The 17,692-nt window shown below is 41.1% G+C and overlaps 1 protein-coding gene across 2 annotated transcripts in view; it reads right to left on the bottom strand.

Annotated features, from left to right (window-relative positions):
• ROCK2 (Rho associated coiled-coil containing protein kinase 2) overlaps positions 1 to 15,054 on the bottom strand; it is a 160,492-nt gene extending 145,438 nt beyond the window's left edge. The window contains exon 1 of one of the 2 annotated variants that reach the window (XM_015111705.3): positions 14,445 to 15,054. In XM_015111705.3, the coding sequence (XP_014967191.1) occupies positions 14,445 to 14,585 (141 nt within the window). In that variant the 5' untranslated portion in view covers positions 14,586 to 15,054. 2 annotated transcript variants of the gene reach the window in all.
• Positions 15,055 to 17,692: the final 2,638 nt, after the last annotated feature.

Raw genomic sequence — 17,692 nt, 5'->3', positions numbered from 1 at the left:
ATAGTCCTATAAATTACTCACAATCAAGAAGATAATCAGTAGAACATCTCATTAACACCAGCTTTTAACACTTAGCTTTTCTGACTCCAAATCCAATGTTCTTTCCACTATACTACTCTTTTAAAAATACACTTGAAATTAAAAATTCAAGTCATTTTCCTTCATTTTTTGCCCATCTTCACTACCTTGGTGGGGAGAACTCGTAAGAAAAAAATTCATTTTAACCTTCTCATTTGTTAATGAGATCAAACAGGGATCCTCTTTCTGTACTTTAGTGGAATTTTATTAATAGAAAATCATTTGAAATAAGGTATTGTTCAGATTTTCAAACTTTTATTTCACAGATCCGTTGTAACTAGAGTCAAACTGAATAATTCTGTTTAAAAGAGGGGGAAAGCACATTAAAACACTATGCCAAATATTGACATTATATCATTCCGAAAGACAAAACTTCCCCATACTAAAAGCTTATAACAATCCCATCTCCAAAAACAAAAGTAACTTCTTAAAAATTTATTCACTGTTACATTTTATGACTTTCCTCAGAAGAAAATTTTACAAGCCAATTTTGTACTAGAGTTTCCTTTTATTAATTCTAAATTTAGTTTTATTTGTATCATATGCTGTTCTCCTATTATGGAAATGTCTTAAATATGGAAAACAATCTGTTTCCAGCATTCAAAATTTATAACTTTACAGCCTACCCTTTTTAACAAAAAAAAAAAAATTGCTTACAGCAGCAATTGTTTTTCAAAACTATCAGGAAAATCCTTTAGGTGAGTTTTCTTGTTTTTGTGACTAAATTCTTTAAATGTTCTCTAGCTTTTGTGATTAAATTCTTCTTTAACGTGAATATAACAACATAAACATTATCCATATTGTAAGTTTATGTTGCAACCATGAGTTGCATATTCCGTTTAAGCTACAGCAAGAAATAATGCCTGAGAATATTTTTAGCATGAACGTGTCAGAACTGACTCATGAAGTCTCAATTTATTTGCATTTTTTTCAAATATTTAGAAATGCCGGAGCATCTTGTATAACATTGAGGTATTATGGAATTAGGAATTCTCATCACCAGATTGTAAAATGTTTCTAACTGGAAGAATACTCCCAATAAAAATGTTTCTAAATCATCCATAACACACTTCTAAAGATAACTGCAGTCAGTGAAAGAAGCATCACCTAGTTTCAGATTTCACATTTCTAATTATCTTTTATCTAATTATCTTTCTATTCAGCAATTATTTGAATACAATAGATATATTTCAAAAGATAAACTGCCATAAATCTTTAGGACTTTAAAGATACTTTTATTATATGTCACTCTAGAGCCTCACATTATTTAACTGTGCCTTGGCCACAGGGCATGTAGTTTTGTTAGCCATGAGATAAAAATCCCACAAACTATAACTCTAAAGCAACAAAGTTATCTGAAAAAGGTGATACATTTTTCAAAATCATACTAATATTTTCATATTTAATACATGAAATACTTTTACAGGGATTTCAACATAAAAACACACATTTTTCACTAGATCTTGTAGGCATCAAAGTTCATGACAACTGTGCTAATACACTTTCTTTTCCTTTTGATTTTAAAACCAAAAACTTTTAAGAACCTGAGAGGCGGAGGTTGCAGTGAGCCGCTATCTCACCACTAGCCTGGGTGACAGAGACTGCATCTCAAAAAAGTTTCAAAAAATGGAGGAGGGGGAGGGGGAGGGAGGAGGAAGAGGAGGAGTGAGAAGGAGGGAGGATCAGGAGGAGGGAGGACCAGGAGGAGGAGGAGGAGGGAGGAGGAGGGAGGGGGGAGGAGAAGGGAGGAGAAGGAAGGAGGAGGAGGGAGGAGGAGGAGGGAGGAGGAGGGAGGGAAGGGAGGAGGAGGGAGGAGAAGGAGGAGAAGAAGAAATGACATTTTCTAAGTTTCCTTCACTGCTCAAAAAAAAAAAGAAAAAGGTCTCGCATGTAGTTATCTTTAATAAAAACTCAAAAATAATTTATCTAACCTAAAATTAAAAAGAAAACTTTAATTTCAATAAGCATATTCTGAGTATGACTTCTAGAGGAGTCACACCTAAATACAAGGCAAAAGCAGAATCACACACTGATACAGAATGCACAAACAAGGCTACTTTTAACACCTGAAAAGAACATAGTATGTTGGATACGATGCAAAAATTTGCACATATCCAAGTCAACATCCAATGCCACCTGTGAACAAGAACAGGCAACCTTTGTATCCGTAAGGCAAATTAAAATAAATACTCAAAAACAAGCCAAAAGCTCAGTGCAATAGTGCTTAAAACACCAACAGCTACCCATCCTCTATATGAATCAAGTTATTAAAGTAATACTGGTAACCGTTTTAACAGAGAACTGTAAGATAAAATTTGGGTCAACAAAAGGGAGTAAGTTTATAAGCTTACACCTAACATGCTCAAAACAATCAAAAAGAGGGAAGATGAATACAGAGCAGAATGGAAAAAAAAACAAACAAACATGTAAAAGCCATGTGCACGTCAGAAGCCCTTAACATCTGTAGCTTAGAAACAACCCAACTGGCTGGGCACGGTGGCTCACGCCTGTAATCCCAGCACTTTGGGAGGCCAAAGCAGGTGGATCACAAGGTCAGGAGTTCGAGACCAGCCTGGCCAACACAGTGAAACCCTTTCTCTGCTAAAAATACAAAAAATTAGCCAGGCCTGGTGGCAGGCACCTATAATTCCAGCTACTCAGGAGGCTGAGGCAGGAGACTCATGTGAACCTGGGAGGCGGAAGTTGCAGTGAGCCAAGACTGCACTGCTGCACTCCAGCCCAGGCGACAGTGCGAGACTCTGTCTCAACAACAACAACAACAAAACAGAAACAACCCAACTAGTAGACTCCACTGCCATTATTAGGGCCTACCCATTAGCCAGGTGCAGTGGCATGTGCCTGTAGTCCCAGGTACTTGGGAGGCTGAGGTAGAAGGACTGCTTGAGTCCAAGAGTTCTAGGCTGCAGTGAGCTATGATCACACTGCACTCCAGCATGGACAACAAAGTGAGACCCCACCTCTTTAAAAAAAACTTTTTTTAATTAAAAAAATAAAAGAGAGCCTATACAGATCAGTAAGACTCATTCATTCCTTGGAAGCAAAAGGTATCATAACAAGGTTTAAAAAAAAATGCTTAGTATTAACTAGGCCTTTCAGGTGTAAACACTTATCAGTAGGCTAATTCCACATTCAGAGGGCTCTGATTTGCATTTGTATTCTATTTTTGGAATTCCCAACACTGGAATTGGCCTGTGGTATACAAAATAAAACTCCTTCACCAGTTGATTACCATATTATTTCCTAGCATAAAAACAAAAACAACTTAAATATAATGATTCAAATTAGGCCACACTCATGACACATTAGCAAAAATCAAAAGAACAAGCAAAACACGCACATAAAACAGTGGCCAACATCATTTGTCACTGGTAAAACGCACTACAATGGCTATAATTACAATGACACACACTACCAAGTGTTTCGTGATAATATGGAGAAACTGGAACCCTCATACATTTCCGGTGAGAATGTAAAATGGTAGGGCTACTTCGGAAAACAGTCTGCAGTCTCTCAAAAGTTAAGCATAAATTTACCATATGACCCTGCAGTCCCACTCCTTGGAATCTATCCAAGAGAAATGAAAACATATACCCTCACATATGGTGAATTCATAAACAAAATGTGGTACATCCGTAACTATGGAATATTATTCATCAATTAAAAAGAACATAGTAGGCCGGGCGCGGTGGCTCAAGCCTGTAATCTCAGCACTTTGGGAGGCCGAGATGGGCGGATCACGAGGTCAGGAGATCGAGACCATCCTGGCTAACACGGTGAAACCCCGTCTCTACTAAGAAATACAAAAAATAGCCGGGCGAGGTGGCAGCGCCTGTAGTCCCAGCTACTCGGGAGGCTGAGGCCGGAGAATGGAGTGAACCCGGGAGGCGGAGCTTGCAGTGAGCTGAGATCCGGCCACTGCACTCCAGCCTGGGCTACAGAGCGAGACTCCGTCTCCAAAAAAAAAAAAAAAAAGAACATAGTATTCATGCTGCAACATATATGAACGTCAAAAACATCATGTTAGGTAAAAGAAGCCAGGTGGAAATCACTGCATATTTTATTATTCCACTTATATGGAATTTACAGAACAGACAAAGTTATAGTCAGAAAGCAGATCAGTGGTTGGCTGGGGTTGGGATTCAGGACTGACTGCAAATAGGATCAAGGGAATTTGGGGGGGGGTGATGAAAAATGAATTGTGATGATGGTTACACAACTTTGTAAATTTACTAAAAATCATATTGTACACTTAAAATGGAAGAAATTTATGGTGTATAAATTATACCTCAATAAAACAGTTGAAAATAAAAAGAACTAGTAATGGTAGTAAACAATGATGCCCGACTCTATATATTCAATACCTGCTCATTCTCAACCACCAGACTTTTATTTCAGAGCTGATTCTAAGAGCAAATAAGAGACTGAAACACATTTTGTCAATTGCACTACATCTGCAGGCTGTATTTATTTGTTCAACCAATATGAAAGGCTTATTACAAAGATACTATGTATCACTCTCCTTTGTCTGCTAAATGAATACCAGCAGTAGATGTAGAAGAAAAACTATCACGACTCTAAATTCTATTCTTTCTATAACTGTTTTAAATACGGTCCAGAGAACACACACAAAAAACCACCTGCATGTATTAGGGAAAAAAAGAAATACTACAAACATGAAACAGTTTAAAGCCAAATCAACATGTTAGAAACCAAAATGCTTAATATCTGAAAAATTCTCAAGTCATTGTGACTTGCAATGACACACTTGATTCCTCTCAAAAAAATCTCATGCCCTTTAACTTAGTTTTTAATATTGTTGAAAAATATTGCCTTACTATTAATAACAGCCAATATGCTATTTTAAAGGATTTTACCTTGTGAACACACCACCAGCATTTCATCTGCCCTACTCATAAAGTGCAATTCCAACACAGGCATAACTAGGTACATAAAAAGAAGTAAATGTGTTTAACCAGAAAAAAGTTAAAAGGAGAAGGGGGAAAAAATGACACATATAAATGATAAAAAGCTGTTCAGCCCCCATGAGGTATCTTTACTTCACCTAAAATACTGAATAAAATTCACTTAAATTCTTTCCAAGACAAACTGTTTCACCACAATCCAGAAAATATCCAAATCACAATTTGCTTTTCCTACATGACCTCCAAATTAATTGTACTTCTAAACCCATCCTCCCTGAATATATAGATGTTTACTTACCTTCTTTCCCATGGATAGGTAAGAACTAAGTGACAGGAACACATACAAAATGTTTATCTGGGAAGTATTTTAATTAATATCTCTTCAAGTAGAGACATTTCTACAGGTTATCACTTCTGTTATTTAAAAAAAGAGGCTAGGGCCAGGCGCAGTGGCTCACGCCTGTAATCCCAGCACTTTGGGAGGCCAAGGCAGGTGGATCACAAGGTCAGGAGATCGAGACCAAACTGGCTAACACAGCGCAATCCATCTCTACTAAAAATACAAAAAAAATTAGCCGGGCGTGGCTTTTGAGTTTATTTTTATTTAATGCACAGAATATGAGCTGTTTTAGGACATGGGTCTTTTATATTTTCCTATTCTGTAAATATTTGTTGAACGAACTAACAATTTCTGTAAACAGAAACTCCCAATTAATATTTTGGAAAATCTAATACACCTAGACAAATCTCTATCTCCTGATATAATATTTGAACTCCTACTTCATACTTTCCATCAGAATTCCAAATGAAATATCAGTAAAAACAAAGCCATGTGAGAACAAAAAGTCAGGTATATGATGATATAATCCTGGTAAAAGAGAATTTCCTAAACATGACCACTAAGCCAGAATCACTTTACAGTGAAAAGATTGATAATTGTAACTACATAAAACTCATACTATTCATTAAATATTTAAAAAGATGAAGTACATGACTAGTGTAATTTTATATATATATATATATATATAATTTAAGACATATACACCAAAATGTTAAACAGTGATTATCTCTAAGGAAGGAGATTGTAGGTAAGTGTCATTAGCATTTATACCCTTCTATGCTCCCTAAATTTTCTCCAATAAGAGCATATTATTTTTATAATTTAAAAAATGACAAATCTTGCTTCACTTCAAAAAATAAAATCTATGTTTCCCTCTCAGCCATAGTTGGTTGTCATTTCCCTCAGGTACAGATAAAACTAAAAAGAAATGGCATTTTTTCCAGAGACAGGGTCTCACTCTATCACCCAGGCTGAAATGCAGCAGCACCATTACAGCTCACTCAGTCTCAAACTCCTGGACTCAAGCCACCCTCCTGCCTCAGCCTCCCGAGCAGCTAGGATCACAAGTTTGTGCCACCATGCCTGGCTAATTTTTTTTTATTTCTGTAGAGGCAAGAAATCTCACTGTGTTGCCCAAGCTGGTCTCAAACTTCTAGCCTCAAGCAATCCTCCCAACTCAGCCTCCCAAAGCACTGGTATTACAGGCATGAACCACTGTGCCTAGCCAAGAAATGACTTTGAAATAAGCGTGGGTTAAATAACAGAACCAGGACTGATGACCTGCTGTAGCTACTAAGGTGGTAGAAAAGCAAATTTAAAAGTCCCAACAGTCAGTAAACTGACTTTTAACAAAGGCGCCAAAGCAACCCAATGAGAAAACTTAAATTTTTTAAAAATGGTGCTGGATAGTCTAGATAACTGGATAATTATGTGGGAAAGAAAAATTAACTTCAACCCCTAACTCACACCACACATTAAATTTAGCTTAAAATGTATCCTAGACCTAAATGTAAAAGTCAACCATAAAGCTTTTGGAAGAAAGCAAAGGTGAATATCTTCATGACATGGGGATGGCAACAATTACTTGGGCAGAAAGGCAATAGCCATTACAAATTTTGATTAAAAAAAAAGATATGGCAGTGAGCTGAGATCTGGCCACTGCACTCCAGCTTGGGCAACAGAGCGAGACTCCGTCTCAAAAAAAAAAAAAAAAAAGAGATATGGGGCCAGGCATAGTGGCTCGTGCCTGTAATCCCAGCACTTTGGGAGGCCAAGGCGGGCAGATGACTTGAGGTCAGGAGTTGGAGACCAGCCTGGCCAACATGGTAAAACCCCGTCTACACTAAAAATACAATAATTAGCCGGGCGTGGTGGTGCATGCCTGTAATCCCAATTACTCAGGAGGCACAGGAGGGAGAATCGATTAAACACATGCGGCAGAGGTTACAGTGAGCCAAGACTGTGCCACTGCACTCCAGCCTGGGCAACACAGCGAGACTCTACCTCAAAAAAGAGAGAGAGAGAGAGAGAGAGAGAGAGAGATACACCATAAGCTAGGGAAAAAACACTCACAAAACATACATTTGACAAAGAGTGTTCTCTCTATATACAAAAGAACTTATATGATTCAATAATAAATACAAATAAATAACCCAATGTTTTTAAATGGGCGAAAATGGAGATATGTTGCTTTGAACAGATAATTCACAAAGGAAAACATATAAATGGCCAGTAAGTGCAAGAAAAAGTACATCATTAGTCATGAGGGAAATGCAAATCATGCAAATCAAAATCACATTTTAAAGAGCAGTGTCGGGGAAGACGTGGAGCAACTGGAACTCTCATATATTGTTGGTGGGAGTGTAAAACGGTGTAACTACTTCATAAAAAGATCTGACAGTTTTTTTTTTTTTTTTTTTTTTTTTTTTTTTTAGACAGAGTCTCACTCTTGTTGCCCAGGCTGGAGTGCAATGACCTGATCTCAGCTCATTGCAACCTTCACCTCCTGGGTTCAGGTGATTCTCCTGCCTCAGGCTCCCAAGTAGCTGAGATCACAGGTTTGTCCCACCACAGCCGGCTAACCTTTTTTTTTATTATTTTTAATAGAGATAGGGTTTCACCATGTTGGTCAGGCTGGTCTCAAACTCCTGACCTCAAATGATCCGCCCACCTGGGCCTCCCAAAGTGCTGAGATTACAGGTGTGAGCCACCGTGCCTAGCCGGCAGTTTCTTAAACAGTAAACACATATCTGCCCTACGACTTAGCAATTCCACTACAAGGTATTTAATTTACCCAAAAGAAATGAAAACATTCATAGCAACTGTATTAAGAGCCAAAGTAGGCTGGGTGCAGTGGCTCAGGCCTCTAATGCAACGCTTTCAGAGGATGAGGCTGAAGGATCACTTGAGGCCAGGAGTTTGAGACCAGCCTGGACAACACAGCAAGACCTCATTTCTGCAAAAAAATAAAATAAAATAAAAATTAGCCAATCACAGTGGCACACACCTGTAGTCCCTACTAGAGGGGCTAAGTTGGAAGAATTATTGAGACCAGGAGTTGAAGGTTACAGTGAGCTATGACTGCACCACTGCATCCCAGCCTGAGCAAGAGAGCAAGATCTTGTCTCCATATTTTAAAAAAATCAAGCCAAAATACATAATACACTCAGTACTCTGTATCCATGAATCCAACCAACTGTGGATCAAAAATATTTGGAAAAAAAAAAATTAAAAAATATAGACTAAAAAACAATACAGTATCGTATTAGGCATTATAAGTAATCGAGAGATGACAAAGTATATGGAGGATATGCATAGATTACATGCAAACACTAATGCCATTTTATAAAAAGGACTGTGCATCGTTGAATTTTGGTACGTAGGCAGACTGTGAAGCAAGTATCCTGGAACCAATCCCCAGAGAAGACCAAGGGACCACTGTACATTCTGAAGACAAAAAACTGAAAACTAGTCCAGGTATGCATCAACACGATATCCAAGCCAACTGTGGTTTATACATAAAACAGAAGACAATTCAGCAACAAGAAAAAGGAACAAATTGCTGACACACAAAATAACACAGATAACTCTCAGAAACAATGCTGCGTTAAAGAAGCCAGACACAGAAAAGTATACACTATATGATTCCATTTTTATGAAGTTTAGAAGAAATCAAAGTTATCTTTACTGCAAAAAAAAAAAAAAAAATCAGAAGAATGACTGTCTCTAAGAGAAGAAAATGATGTGTGGAATTAGCTGAAAAGGTGTGAAGGAGATTTCTGAGTTGGTAATAATGGTCTGTATTTTTACAAGAATTTGCATTACATAGGTGTGTGCATTTGTCAAAACTCACCAGTGGTACATTTAAGATCTGTGCATTTCATTGCATGCAAATTTAATCTTTAAAAAATCTAAACAAATCAAATTGAACCCTTCTTAAATACATACCAAAGTGTTTGAAGGCAAAGTATACTAATATCTCCAATTTACTTCAAGTGAATCAAAAATAAAAGATGTATTGATAGATGGATAAAGGAATGGACAGATAAAGAAAATACAGCAAATATAGCAAAATATTAATTATGCGGTGAATATATGGATGTTCATTGTTGGTTCTTTCACCCTTACTATACTTTGAATTTTTCTATAATAACATGATGGAGAAAATTTTAAACTCTATCCATTACATTAAGTTGAACATAGTGTATCTTAAAATCCAGCAATTCCACTCCCAGATATATACCCTAATGTACAGGAATTCTTCACATGAGCTCCAGAAATGCTCCTAGCAACACTTTCCATAATAGAAAAAAAAAAAAGAAAGAAAGAAAACTGTAAATATCCTTTAAGTAGATTGGAGCTAAACTGATTATCGTAGCAGGGAATATGAATAAACCACAATATTAGCGAATCTTAGAAACACCATTTCCAGTAAGGCTGGGCGCGGTGGCTCAAGCCTGTAATCCCAGCACTTTGGGAGGCCGAGACGGACGAGGTCAGGAGATCAAGACCATCCTGGCTAACACGGCGAAACCCCGTCTCTACTAAAAAAAATACAAAAAAAAAAAACTAGCCGGGCGAGGTGGCGGGCGCCTGTAGTCCCAGCTACTCGGGAGGCTGAGGCAGGAGAATGGCGTAAACCCAGGAGGCGGAGCTTGCAGTGAGCTGAGATCCAGCCACTGCACTCTGGCCTGGGCAAAAGAGTGACACTCCATCTCAAAAAAAAAAAAAAAAAAAAAAAAAAAAAGGAACACCATTTCCAGTAAACAAAGCAAGTCATAAAAGAATACGTAAAAACGCTGACATTTTATAAAGTTAAAACAAGTAAAACTACATAATACTGTTTAGAGATATACACAACTGTAGTAATCTATGAAATGAAGCAAAGGAACAATAAAATGTTCAGGGTAGCAGATGAGAGAGGATGCAGGAAGACCGAATCCAGCAGCAGCAACAGCACACAGGTAACTTCTACAGGCTAGTGTTCCACTTATTAACTTGTGTGGTGATTTCACGAATATGTTTTTATGCTTCATAAATTATATTTGCATACTATATTTTTAGAATTCAAAATGGGAAAGAGAGGGCTATCTGATCAAGACTCTGGGAATAAAAAACAAAAAAGTTAGATTTCAAGATAATTATCCACTATTTATTTACAACTACTGAAGTGTATGTAAGTCCGTATTTCCTTACTTAGTCTACATCGGCCTTACCCTGGGACCACAATGTTTCCCAATTCAGAATTTCTTGGATTTTAGAATGGTACACAGTACATATACTGTGCATTCCCTAAAACGCTCTTGAAAATCTGGGCAGCACCCTGAAATCAAATACATTAATATTCTTCCAGCAAAAGGCATTATTTACATCAAGAGGAATGACTAGACCACAAATATTCTAATGTCAGATTAGGTCAGATGTTATCATCAAATACATTTTACCAAAAACTTGGTTTTTAGGGTTTTTTATATACCAAAATTGTGGATAAGGGATTGCAGACCTGCACTTGCTTCACATCAACAGTAAGTTCCATACATCACCTTTTGTTTAAAACCTCCCTAGCTAACTCATTTTCTTTAAAGATTTCCTATCAACATGAAAGTTTTAAAGTAAACTAGTCACATTTACACTATAAATGCCAAACTCTTCATAAAGAAAAAAATGTATAAAACGATCTTTAATTTTTATTCTATTTCATTTTTTATTGTATCTCTATAATGTTCTTACTTATTACATGATGGGAAAAATATACATACAATTTTATTTTAATTAGGCAAATAACCAGCAGCATGATGAGTCTAAGCACTGAGATAAGAAATATCGTCAGATAGTTTACAAGGATAATGAAATCAATCAAATTATTTTATGTTCTATGCCACTGAAAATTGTAAACAAATTTTTAATCACCTTTGCCCATCCACACAAGTCTTAAGAGTTTACCCAAGCATGAGTCCTATAGGTTATTGTGACTGTTTACCTTTGAAAGAGTAAAATAAATCAAAACTCAAAAAGCACAGACCTTTAGAAAAACATCTCTTCAGCAAAGCCTGAAACACAATTCTTTTTACCATAATAGGTAAGCAGTATGAGAAGCTGGTCTTGACAACAAAGCACAGGTATTTACCCAAAGGTTTCAAACACTACAAAAGCGTATTACCGAAGACCTGCCTCCAAAAAAAAAAAAAGAGGCAGTAGAGAAGCAAAACTCTATTTCTAAGTAATACTAAGCAGCTCACAATCTGCAACCATAAAACAGATAAATTCTTCTCAGATTAATTTAAGGACCCACATAAAGCAATGAGCCTTTGCAGAGAAACAAGATGTCATCTTTACACTGATTTAGTCTTGGACTCTAGCTCTACCTATGCCTAATGATTGCCAGCACTTTTCTGATGGCAAATTCAAATGATAATGCTACTCACTCAAAATTATGTAGCAAGAAATAGATGCAAATAAAAACATTTTCCTTTGAAAAGAAAATTTAAAGCAATTAACTAAAAACATGCTAAATGTGCACAGGAGAAGTGAACTAAATTTAATGAGCACTGTGATGTACCAAGCACTAGGCTAAGCACTTTACGTGTTATCTCATATAACTTTGTTTCCTACAGGGGTTTACCTTCCAGGCCTAGCTTACTGAAAGCATGATACAATCATTTCTGGTGTACTTCATCTTCTTCTGTCATCTTAGGAGTATACAATTTTTAATGGTACTTTCTGAGCTCCTGAATGTAGTGTTGCAGCTGTGTTTGCTTTAAATTATATTCCTTTAAATTTTCTGTTAAAGACAAAATATGTATTTCCTATGGCAAAGCCAAAAAATAAATGACATGTGCAGTAAAACAATGACCAATTGTGAAATGCAACCTAAATGCTAAGGTTTCAGATCTTTAAAGTGATACCAGCCATTATTTCATCAGTATTTCAGGAATATAATTTTTTATAACATTATTTTAGACATTAATTTACAGTTTCAGTTTGGAGAGATGAAAAGATTCCAGAGATGGATAGTGGTGATGGTTGCACAACAATGTGAATGTATTTAATGCCTGCCACTAAGCTATACCCTTAAACATGGTTAAAAATGGTAAATTCTGTATACGCTACCACAAAAAAATCCGTTCTAATATTTCATAAAATACATGTAATTTAAAATTAATTTATATATTTTTTTAATTTAGTTTATCAATTTGCAGCAGAAGCACCAGGAATCTTGCTCCAAAGGAATAAGGGACACATTTTGGCTTGGAAAGGTTTACTGTACCTCAAGCATATTTAATCAACTAGAAACAGCAATAACAGAGTCTGCCAAGTCATCAGCATCTGATGTCAATTCTCAGATCAGTAATGTGTCACCTTAATAAAAGTGTGTTTTGGCTGTAATAAGCATTAAATGAATGAACTGTGTCCTGAGCATGTAAAATGTTTCACTTTTTAAAATAGCCGTCATTTTAATAACTTGGAAAGTAATAAAACAAAATGCATGAGCATATTACATGTATAAGCTACCTTACATTCAAGCTCAGAATAACTCTAATAATTATGATTAATATCATTAAAGATCTAAGATATCAAAGTGAATTGCAAAACGTTTGCATCTAGGATTTAGTATGAACCTGATGAATACTTGAGATTTGCTGTACTATTTTTAACTAAACTTTCTGGCCTTAGGTCAAAGTTTTGCTAGCAAAATACCAAAGTGAAAATGCTCGGAGTGCAGCCCAGAGTCTCCGCTTTAGCCTAGGAAAAGCTATGCCATCCATGCAAGCAATCTTACTCCCAATTAAAGACTTTCAAAGACTGCTCCCATGAAAACACAGGAACAACACATTAACCCGAAAATCAGTAAAACATCAGACACATGTGACACAACATAGCACATCACTCACTATTTTCTGTGCACTGTGCAGAAAGACACACATAGCTAAAGTCAGTTCCTGCATTTTGACTAAACAGGACTGAGTCACTCTGCAAACGATGCCTGAAACCTCAAAGGATAACCAACTGCCTCTGACGAAAAGTCAGTCCGTCCGTCCCTGGAAAGGGAGGAGGCAGTTTTTCTCATCATACAGTAAGATTTATCCCAGCAGGGAACAGAACTAAACATCTGCATTCCAACACAGAATGTCTAACGGATCTAAGGATCTCCCACCCTAATTCTAGTCTTCCAAAGTCAATCTAATATGCAGAGTATCGTTTTCACTTTTCTTCTCCCCAGGGTAAAAGTCCACACCCCCTTTTCCCATAAATGCATCCACACTGCACACTACTCAAATTGCGAAATACAATCATCTATCCTCACAAAAATAAGAAATAAGCCAGCATTCTACGGTGCATTTCTATTTTGTAAAACATGCTCCTTTCTTAATCAAGAGCCAATTAGCAGCCTTTACGGTGCTATTAATTTGGATTTCAAAGGTCGTTTTAGGAAAGAGACGCAATGAAGAGGAGAGATTTATTCCACTCCACAATTCAGACTGAGTTTTTGGCTCTGGCGCAATAATCTCAGGGAATTAAATTTACAGCACTTAAAATGCACTAAATGGCAAGTGTGGAATGCTCAAACGCAAGTGAAAACAGCAAAACATTAGGTATGTGTTCCAAGATTTCAGACTAAAAGGAGAGAGTGAGGGCAGCTCTTTGTCATGTATCCCAGCGAGTACTCGCAACAGGGAGAGCATCAGGTTTCTTTCTCCCTTGCTCGCACCAAGTCCCCACGTAGCATGACACTTTCAAATCGGCTAACCTGCCGTATGAAGGATGGCCAGTCCTCCACCCACCTCCCCAAACAGAGTGGGTAGGCGGAAGGAGAAGAGGGGTGTTCCTCCCAGTGCTGCAAGAAAGGAGCAGCAGGGGATGACACCGGCTCCAGCAGGAGGTAGAGGGAGGAATCAAAGGCGGGTCACTACTCTTGGAACTCGGGGGCAGAAGCGTTTGGTCTCCGGGCCCGGCTGCCGGAAGCAGGGCGGGGTGGGGCAAGACCTCCCCTCCTCACGGGCGGACGGGCACGAAGGGCTGGGCGCAGAAGGGATCTGAGGTGTGAGCTGCAACGAGCAAGCTCCCAGGCCCCGGCCACCTACCAGCAAGCTCTCCACGTTGATGGGGGAGCGAGGGTCTCGGATCAGCGCCTCCAGCTTCCTCTGGCGGCTCGCGCCGGCCCCGTCCCCCGGCACGGTTTCGGGGGCGCCGGGCATTTTCCCCGTCGGCGGGGGCCGGCTCATGCCGCCACCGCCGGACCCGCACTCAGGCTTCTCGCGCTCAGGTCCGGCAGCCTCGGGGCCTAGCACCGCCCCCGCACCACCAGCTTCGGCCGGGACTCCGCTTGGGCCCACCGCCCGCCTCTAGCTCCGGCTTCGGGTCTCCGCGGCGGTCCCCCGCCCAGGGGCTGCTCCCAGGGGCCCGCCCGGCCCGGCCCGGCCCTGTCGGGAGCGCCGGGGAACAGACTGCGTCCCCGCCCCTCAGTCAGATTCGCGCCGCCGGTCCGCTGGTCCTCCGCGAGCGCCCGCAGGAGTCCTCGGGCGGGAGCGGGGAAGTGGCGCCGCCACCGCCGCGGCCCGGACCGCCCCGCCCTCTGGGGCCCCGGGAGGCTGAAGCCCAGGCCTGGGCCACTACGGCCGCCGCCGGCCCGCTGCCATGGTCGCCGCCGGCTGCCTTGCAATCCCTCAGCCCGCTCCCGGCGCACACACACTCCCGCGCGGCCGCGCGCCGCCGCTACCCACAAGCCCCTCCGCGCGCAGCCGCCGGCGCGCGCCCCCGCCCGCCCCGCGCGCGCCCCGCCCCGCCCCGTGCGCCGCGCTTCCTCCCTTTCTTTCCCTTCCTGCGTCTGCCCCGCTCCGCTTTCTCTTCTGCGCCCCTTCCTCGCCCGCCCTCGCCTCCTCCCTCTGGCGGGGTTCTCTGAGGCGAATGGCCGGGCGTGCGGTCACGGTCGAGCGCCTGCTGGGGGAGGGGAGACGCACCCGAGCCGGGTCCTTCCGCGCTCCCCCTGCCCTTCCCGCCGAACCCCGCGGACGACCCCGTGGCCCAGAGGCTGAACCCCCGACGTCGGGCCCGACGCAGCCGTGCGCTGGGGGGAGTCCGGCCGCGCCCCCCGCCGTGGCCCCCGCTGACTCAGCGCGCAGCGATGCGGGCCTCGCCTCACCCGCGCCCAAATAATAGCGACCGAGCTCGGCGCCCGCGAGGGGCCGCAGGGCCGTGGGTTTCGATGCGAGCCTGAGAGGGGACCCTGGGTGTCTGGGATTCCGCATGAGCGGAGGCGGGTGGAATCCTAGTCCTGGGGCAGTAGGGCCTGGGATCCTGAAAGCGTTTCTGCCCGGCGTAGACGCTAACCACGTCGAGAGAACGGGAGAGCACCAGAAAAACGCTTTCCAGCCGCAGGCCTTCGCTGGGTCTTCTCCTTTTGGGGGGCGGAAGAGGGGTGGTTATCGGGGCCGTTCCTCCGCATTCCTGCCCTCTCGGCGGTCGGTGCCATCGCTCAGATCCGCCCAGGGCGCAATCCGAAAAATATGTGCCAAGAGCTATAAAACCATTCATAGAGCCCCTTTGACCCAGTAAACCCATTTAAGGAAGTACATTTCCAAGGAAATGATCCAAAGGGCGAAGAAGGGGGAGAACTTGCAGAAAGATGTTAACAGCAGGGCTATTCACAGTGATCGTGATGACCAAAACCTGGGAATGGACCCAGTTGTCCAACAACTGAGTAACACAAACAAGCGCCGTCACATTGACAGCAAGAACCCTGGCAGGTATGCAGACTGTGTCAAACATGAAATTTTGGCAAGTACGTGAGAAGGTATATTAGAAATAAGTGAAACAAGAAAAATCGTTTTACACACTGGAACTATGTAAAATGAGCAGCTATAAGAACCAGAGAATACAGTTCTTAAATAAATGGGATTTTTTTTTTCTGTAAAGATGATTAAGAGCAAATTAAAATTTCAAAAAATGGAAAAACCACTCCGAAAAGCAACAATCCGATATCCATTAAGTAATAAGAATGTTAAGAACTGTCTCCCTGGCATGTCAGAGATAAACCCGAAGATAGGGTGAAGCCCCAACCTTGTAAAAGTTGCATTTTGATCCAAACCATTGAATTAATTGGAGCCTCTTCTTTGGTTTTAGGTTAGTTGAAACCACCCCTAGCTGGACTAATGCAGGAAGAGGCCCCGATGATCCATCCAATACAGCTTTTCCCTTTCAGATAGTAACACTGACTTCACGACCAGAGAGTCCTTTAAGTCTATACTGAGCTACTCATTCAGACCTCCGCAGAGGCCGCCAGGAGAACAGACGGAGCTAGACACTCCCACTTATGCACTGGAGCAAAATAATGAGATCATCTATGATTATGGATTATTTTTCTGATGACAAAATAATATGCAAGGCAAAGGAGCACTCTGTCTAGCGGGGCGTGGTGGCGTGCGCCTGTAGTCCCAGCTACCCCTGAGGCTGAGGTGGAGGCCGCCTCCGTTGAGCCCAGGAGGCCAAGGCTGCAGTGAGCTGTGATCACACCAGTGCACTCCAGCCTGGGCAACAGAGTGAGATTCTGTCTCAAAAAGAAACCCAAAAAAAACAAAGAAAACAAAACACTATGTGGTTCTCAGTTTCCAAATTAATTTTGACTGTTGTATATTTGTATGTAGCTTGGTGGAATAACAGGAAGCCATGGTCCAAATACTGGACATGAAAACCTTATTTTAAGAGTAGTGATCAACAAGATATATATCCTAGGCATCTTCTACATGTATGTATTTATATAGACCAGAAAAAGCCATGGTACAGAAGATTTTTACCCAAGACCTATCCCGTTGTCTACCTGGAAGAAGAGAAAATGAATCTGTTGATATGAGTTAAACCTTTTTGCAGGATGGGGTAGGGGGGAGGTTAGTACAACAATTCTTATTTTCAAAAGTAATGCACAAATGCATTCTTGTAAAAGTTCAAACGAGGGCCGGGCGCGGTGGCTCAAGCCTGTAATCCCAGCACTTTGGGAGGCCGAGACGGGCGGATCACGAGGTCAGGAGACCGAGACCATCCTGGCTAACACGGCGAAACCCCTGAAACCCCGTCTCTACTAAAAAATACAAAAAACTAGCCGGGCGAGGTGGCAGGCGCCTGTAGTCCCAGCTACTCGGGAGGCTGAGGCAGGAGAATGGCGTAAACCCAGGACGGGGAGCTTGCAGTGAGCTGAGATCGTGCCACTGCACTCCAGCCTGGGCGACAGAGCGAAACTCCGTCTCAAAAAAAAAAAAAAAGTTCAAACGAACCACAAATATATGGAACATAATCTAAAATTTACTCTTCCAACTCTATTTCCACATACATTCTTGTA

The sequence above is a fragment of the Macaca mulatta genome, chromosome 13, assembly GCF_049350105.2.
Source record: "Macaca mulatta isolate MMU2019108-1 chromosome 13, T2T-MMU8v2.0, whole genome shotgun sequence".
Classification (NCBI taxonomy): Eukaryota; Metazoa; Chordata; class Mammalia; order Primates; family Cercopithecidae; genus Macaca; species Macaca mulatta.
Note: the sequence above shows the minus strand (reverse complement) of the source record. Positions and strands in the feature narration are given on the sequence as shown.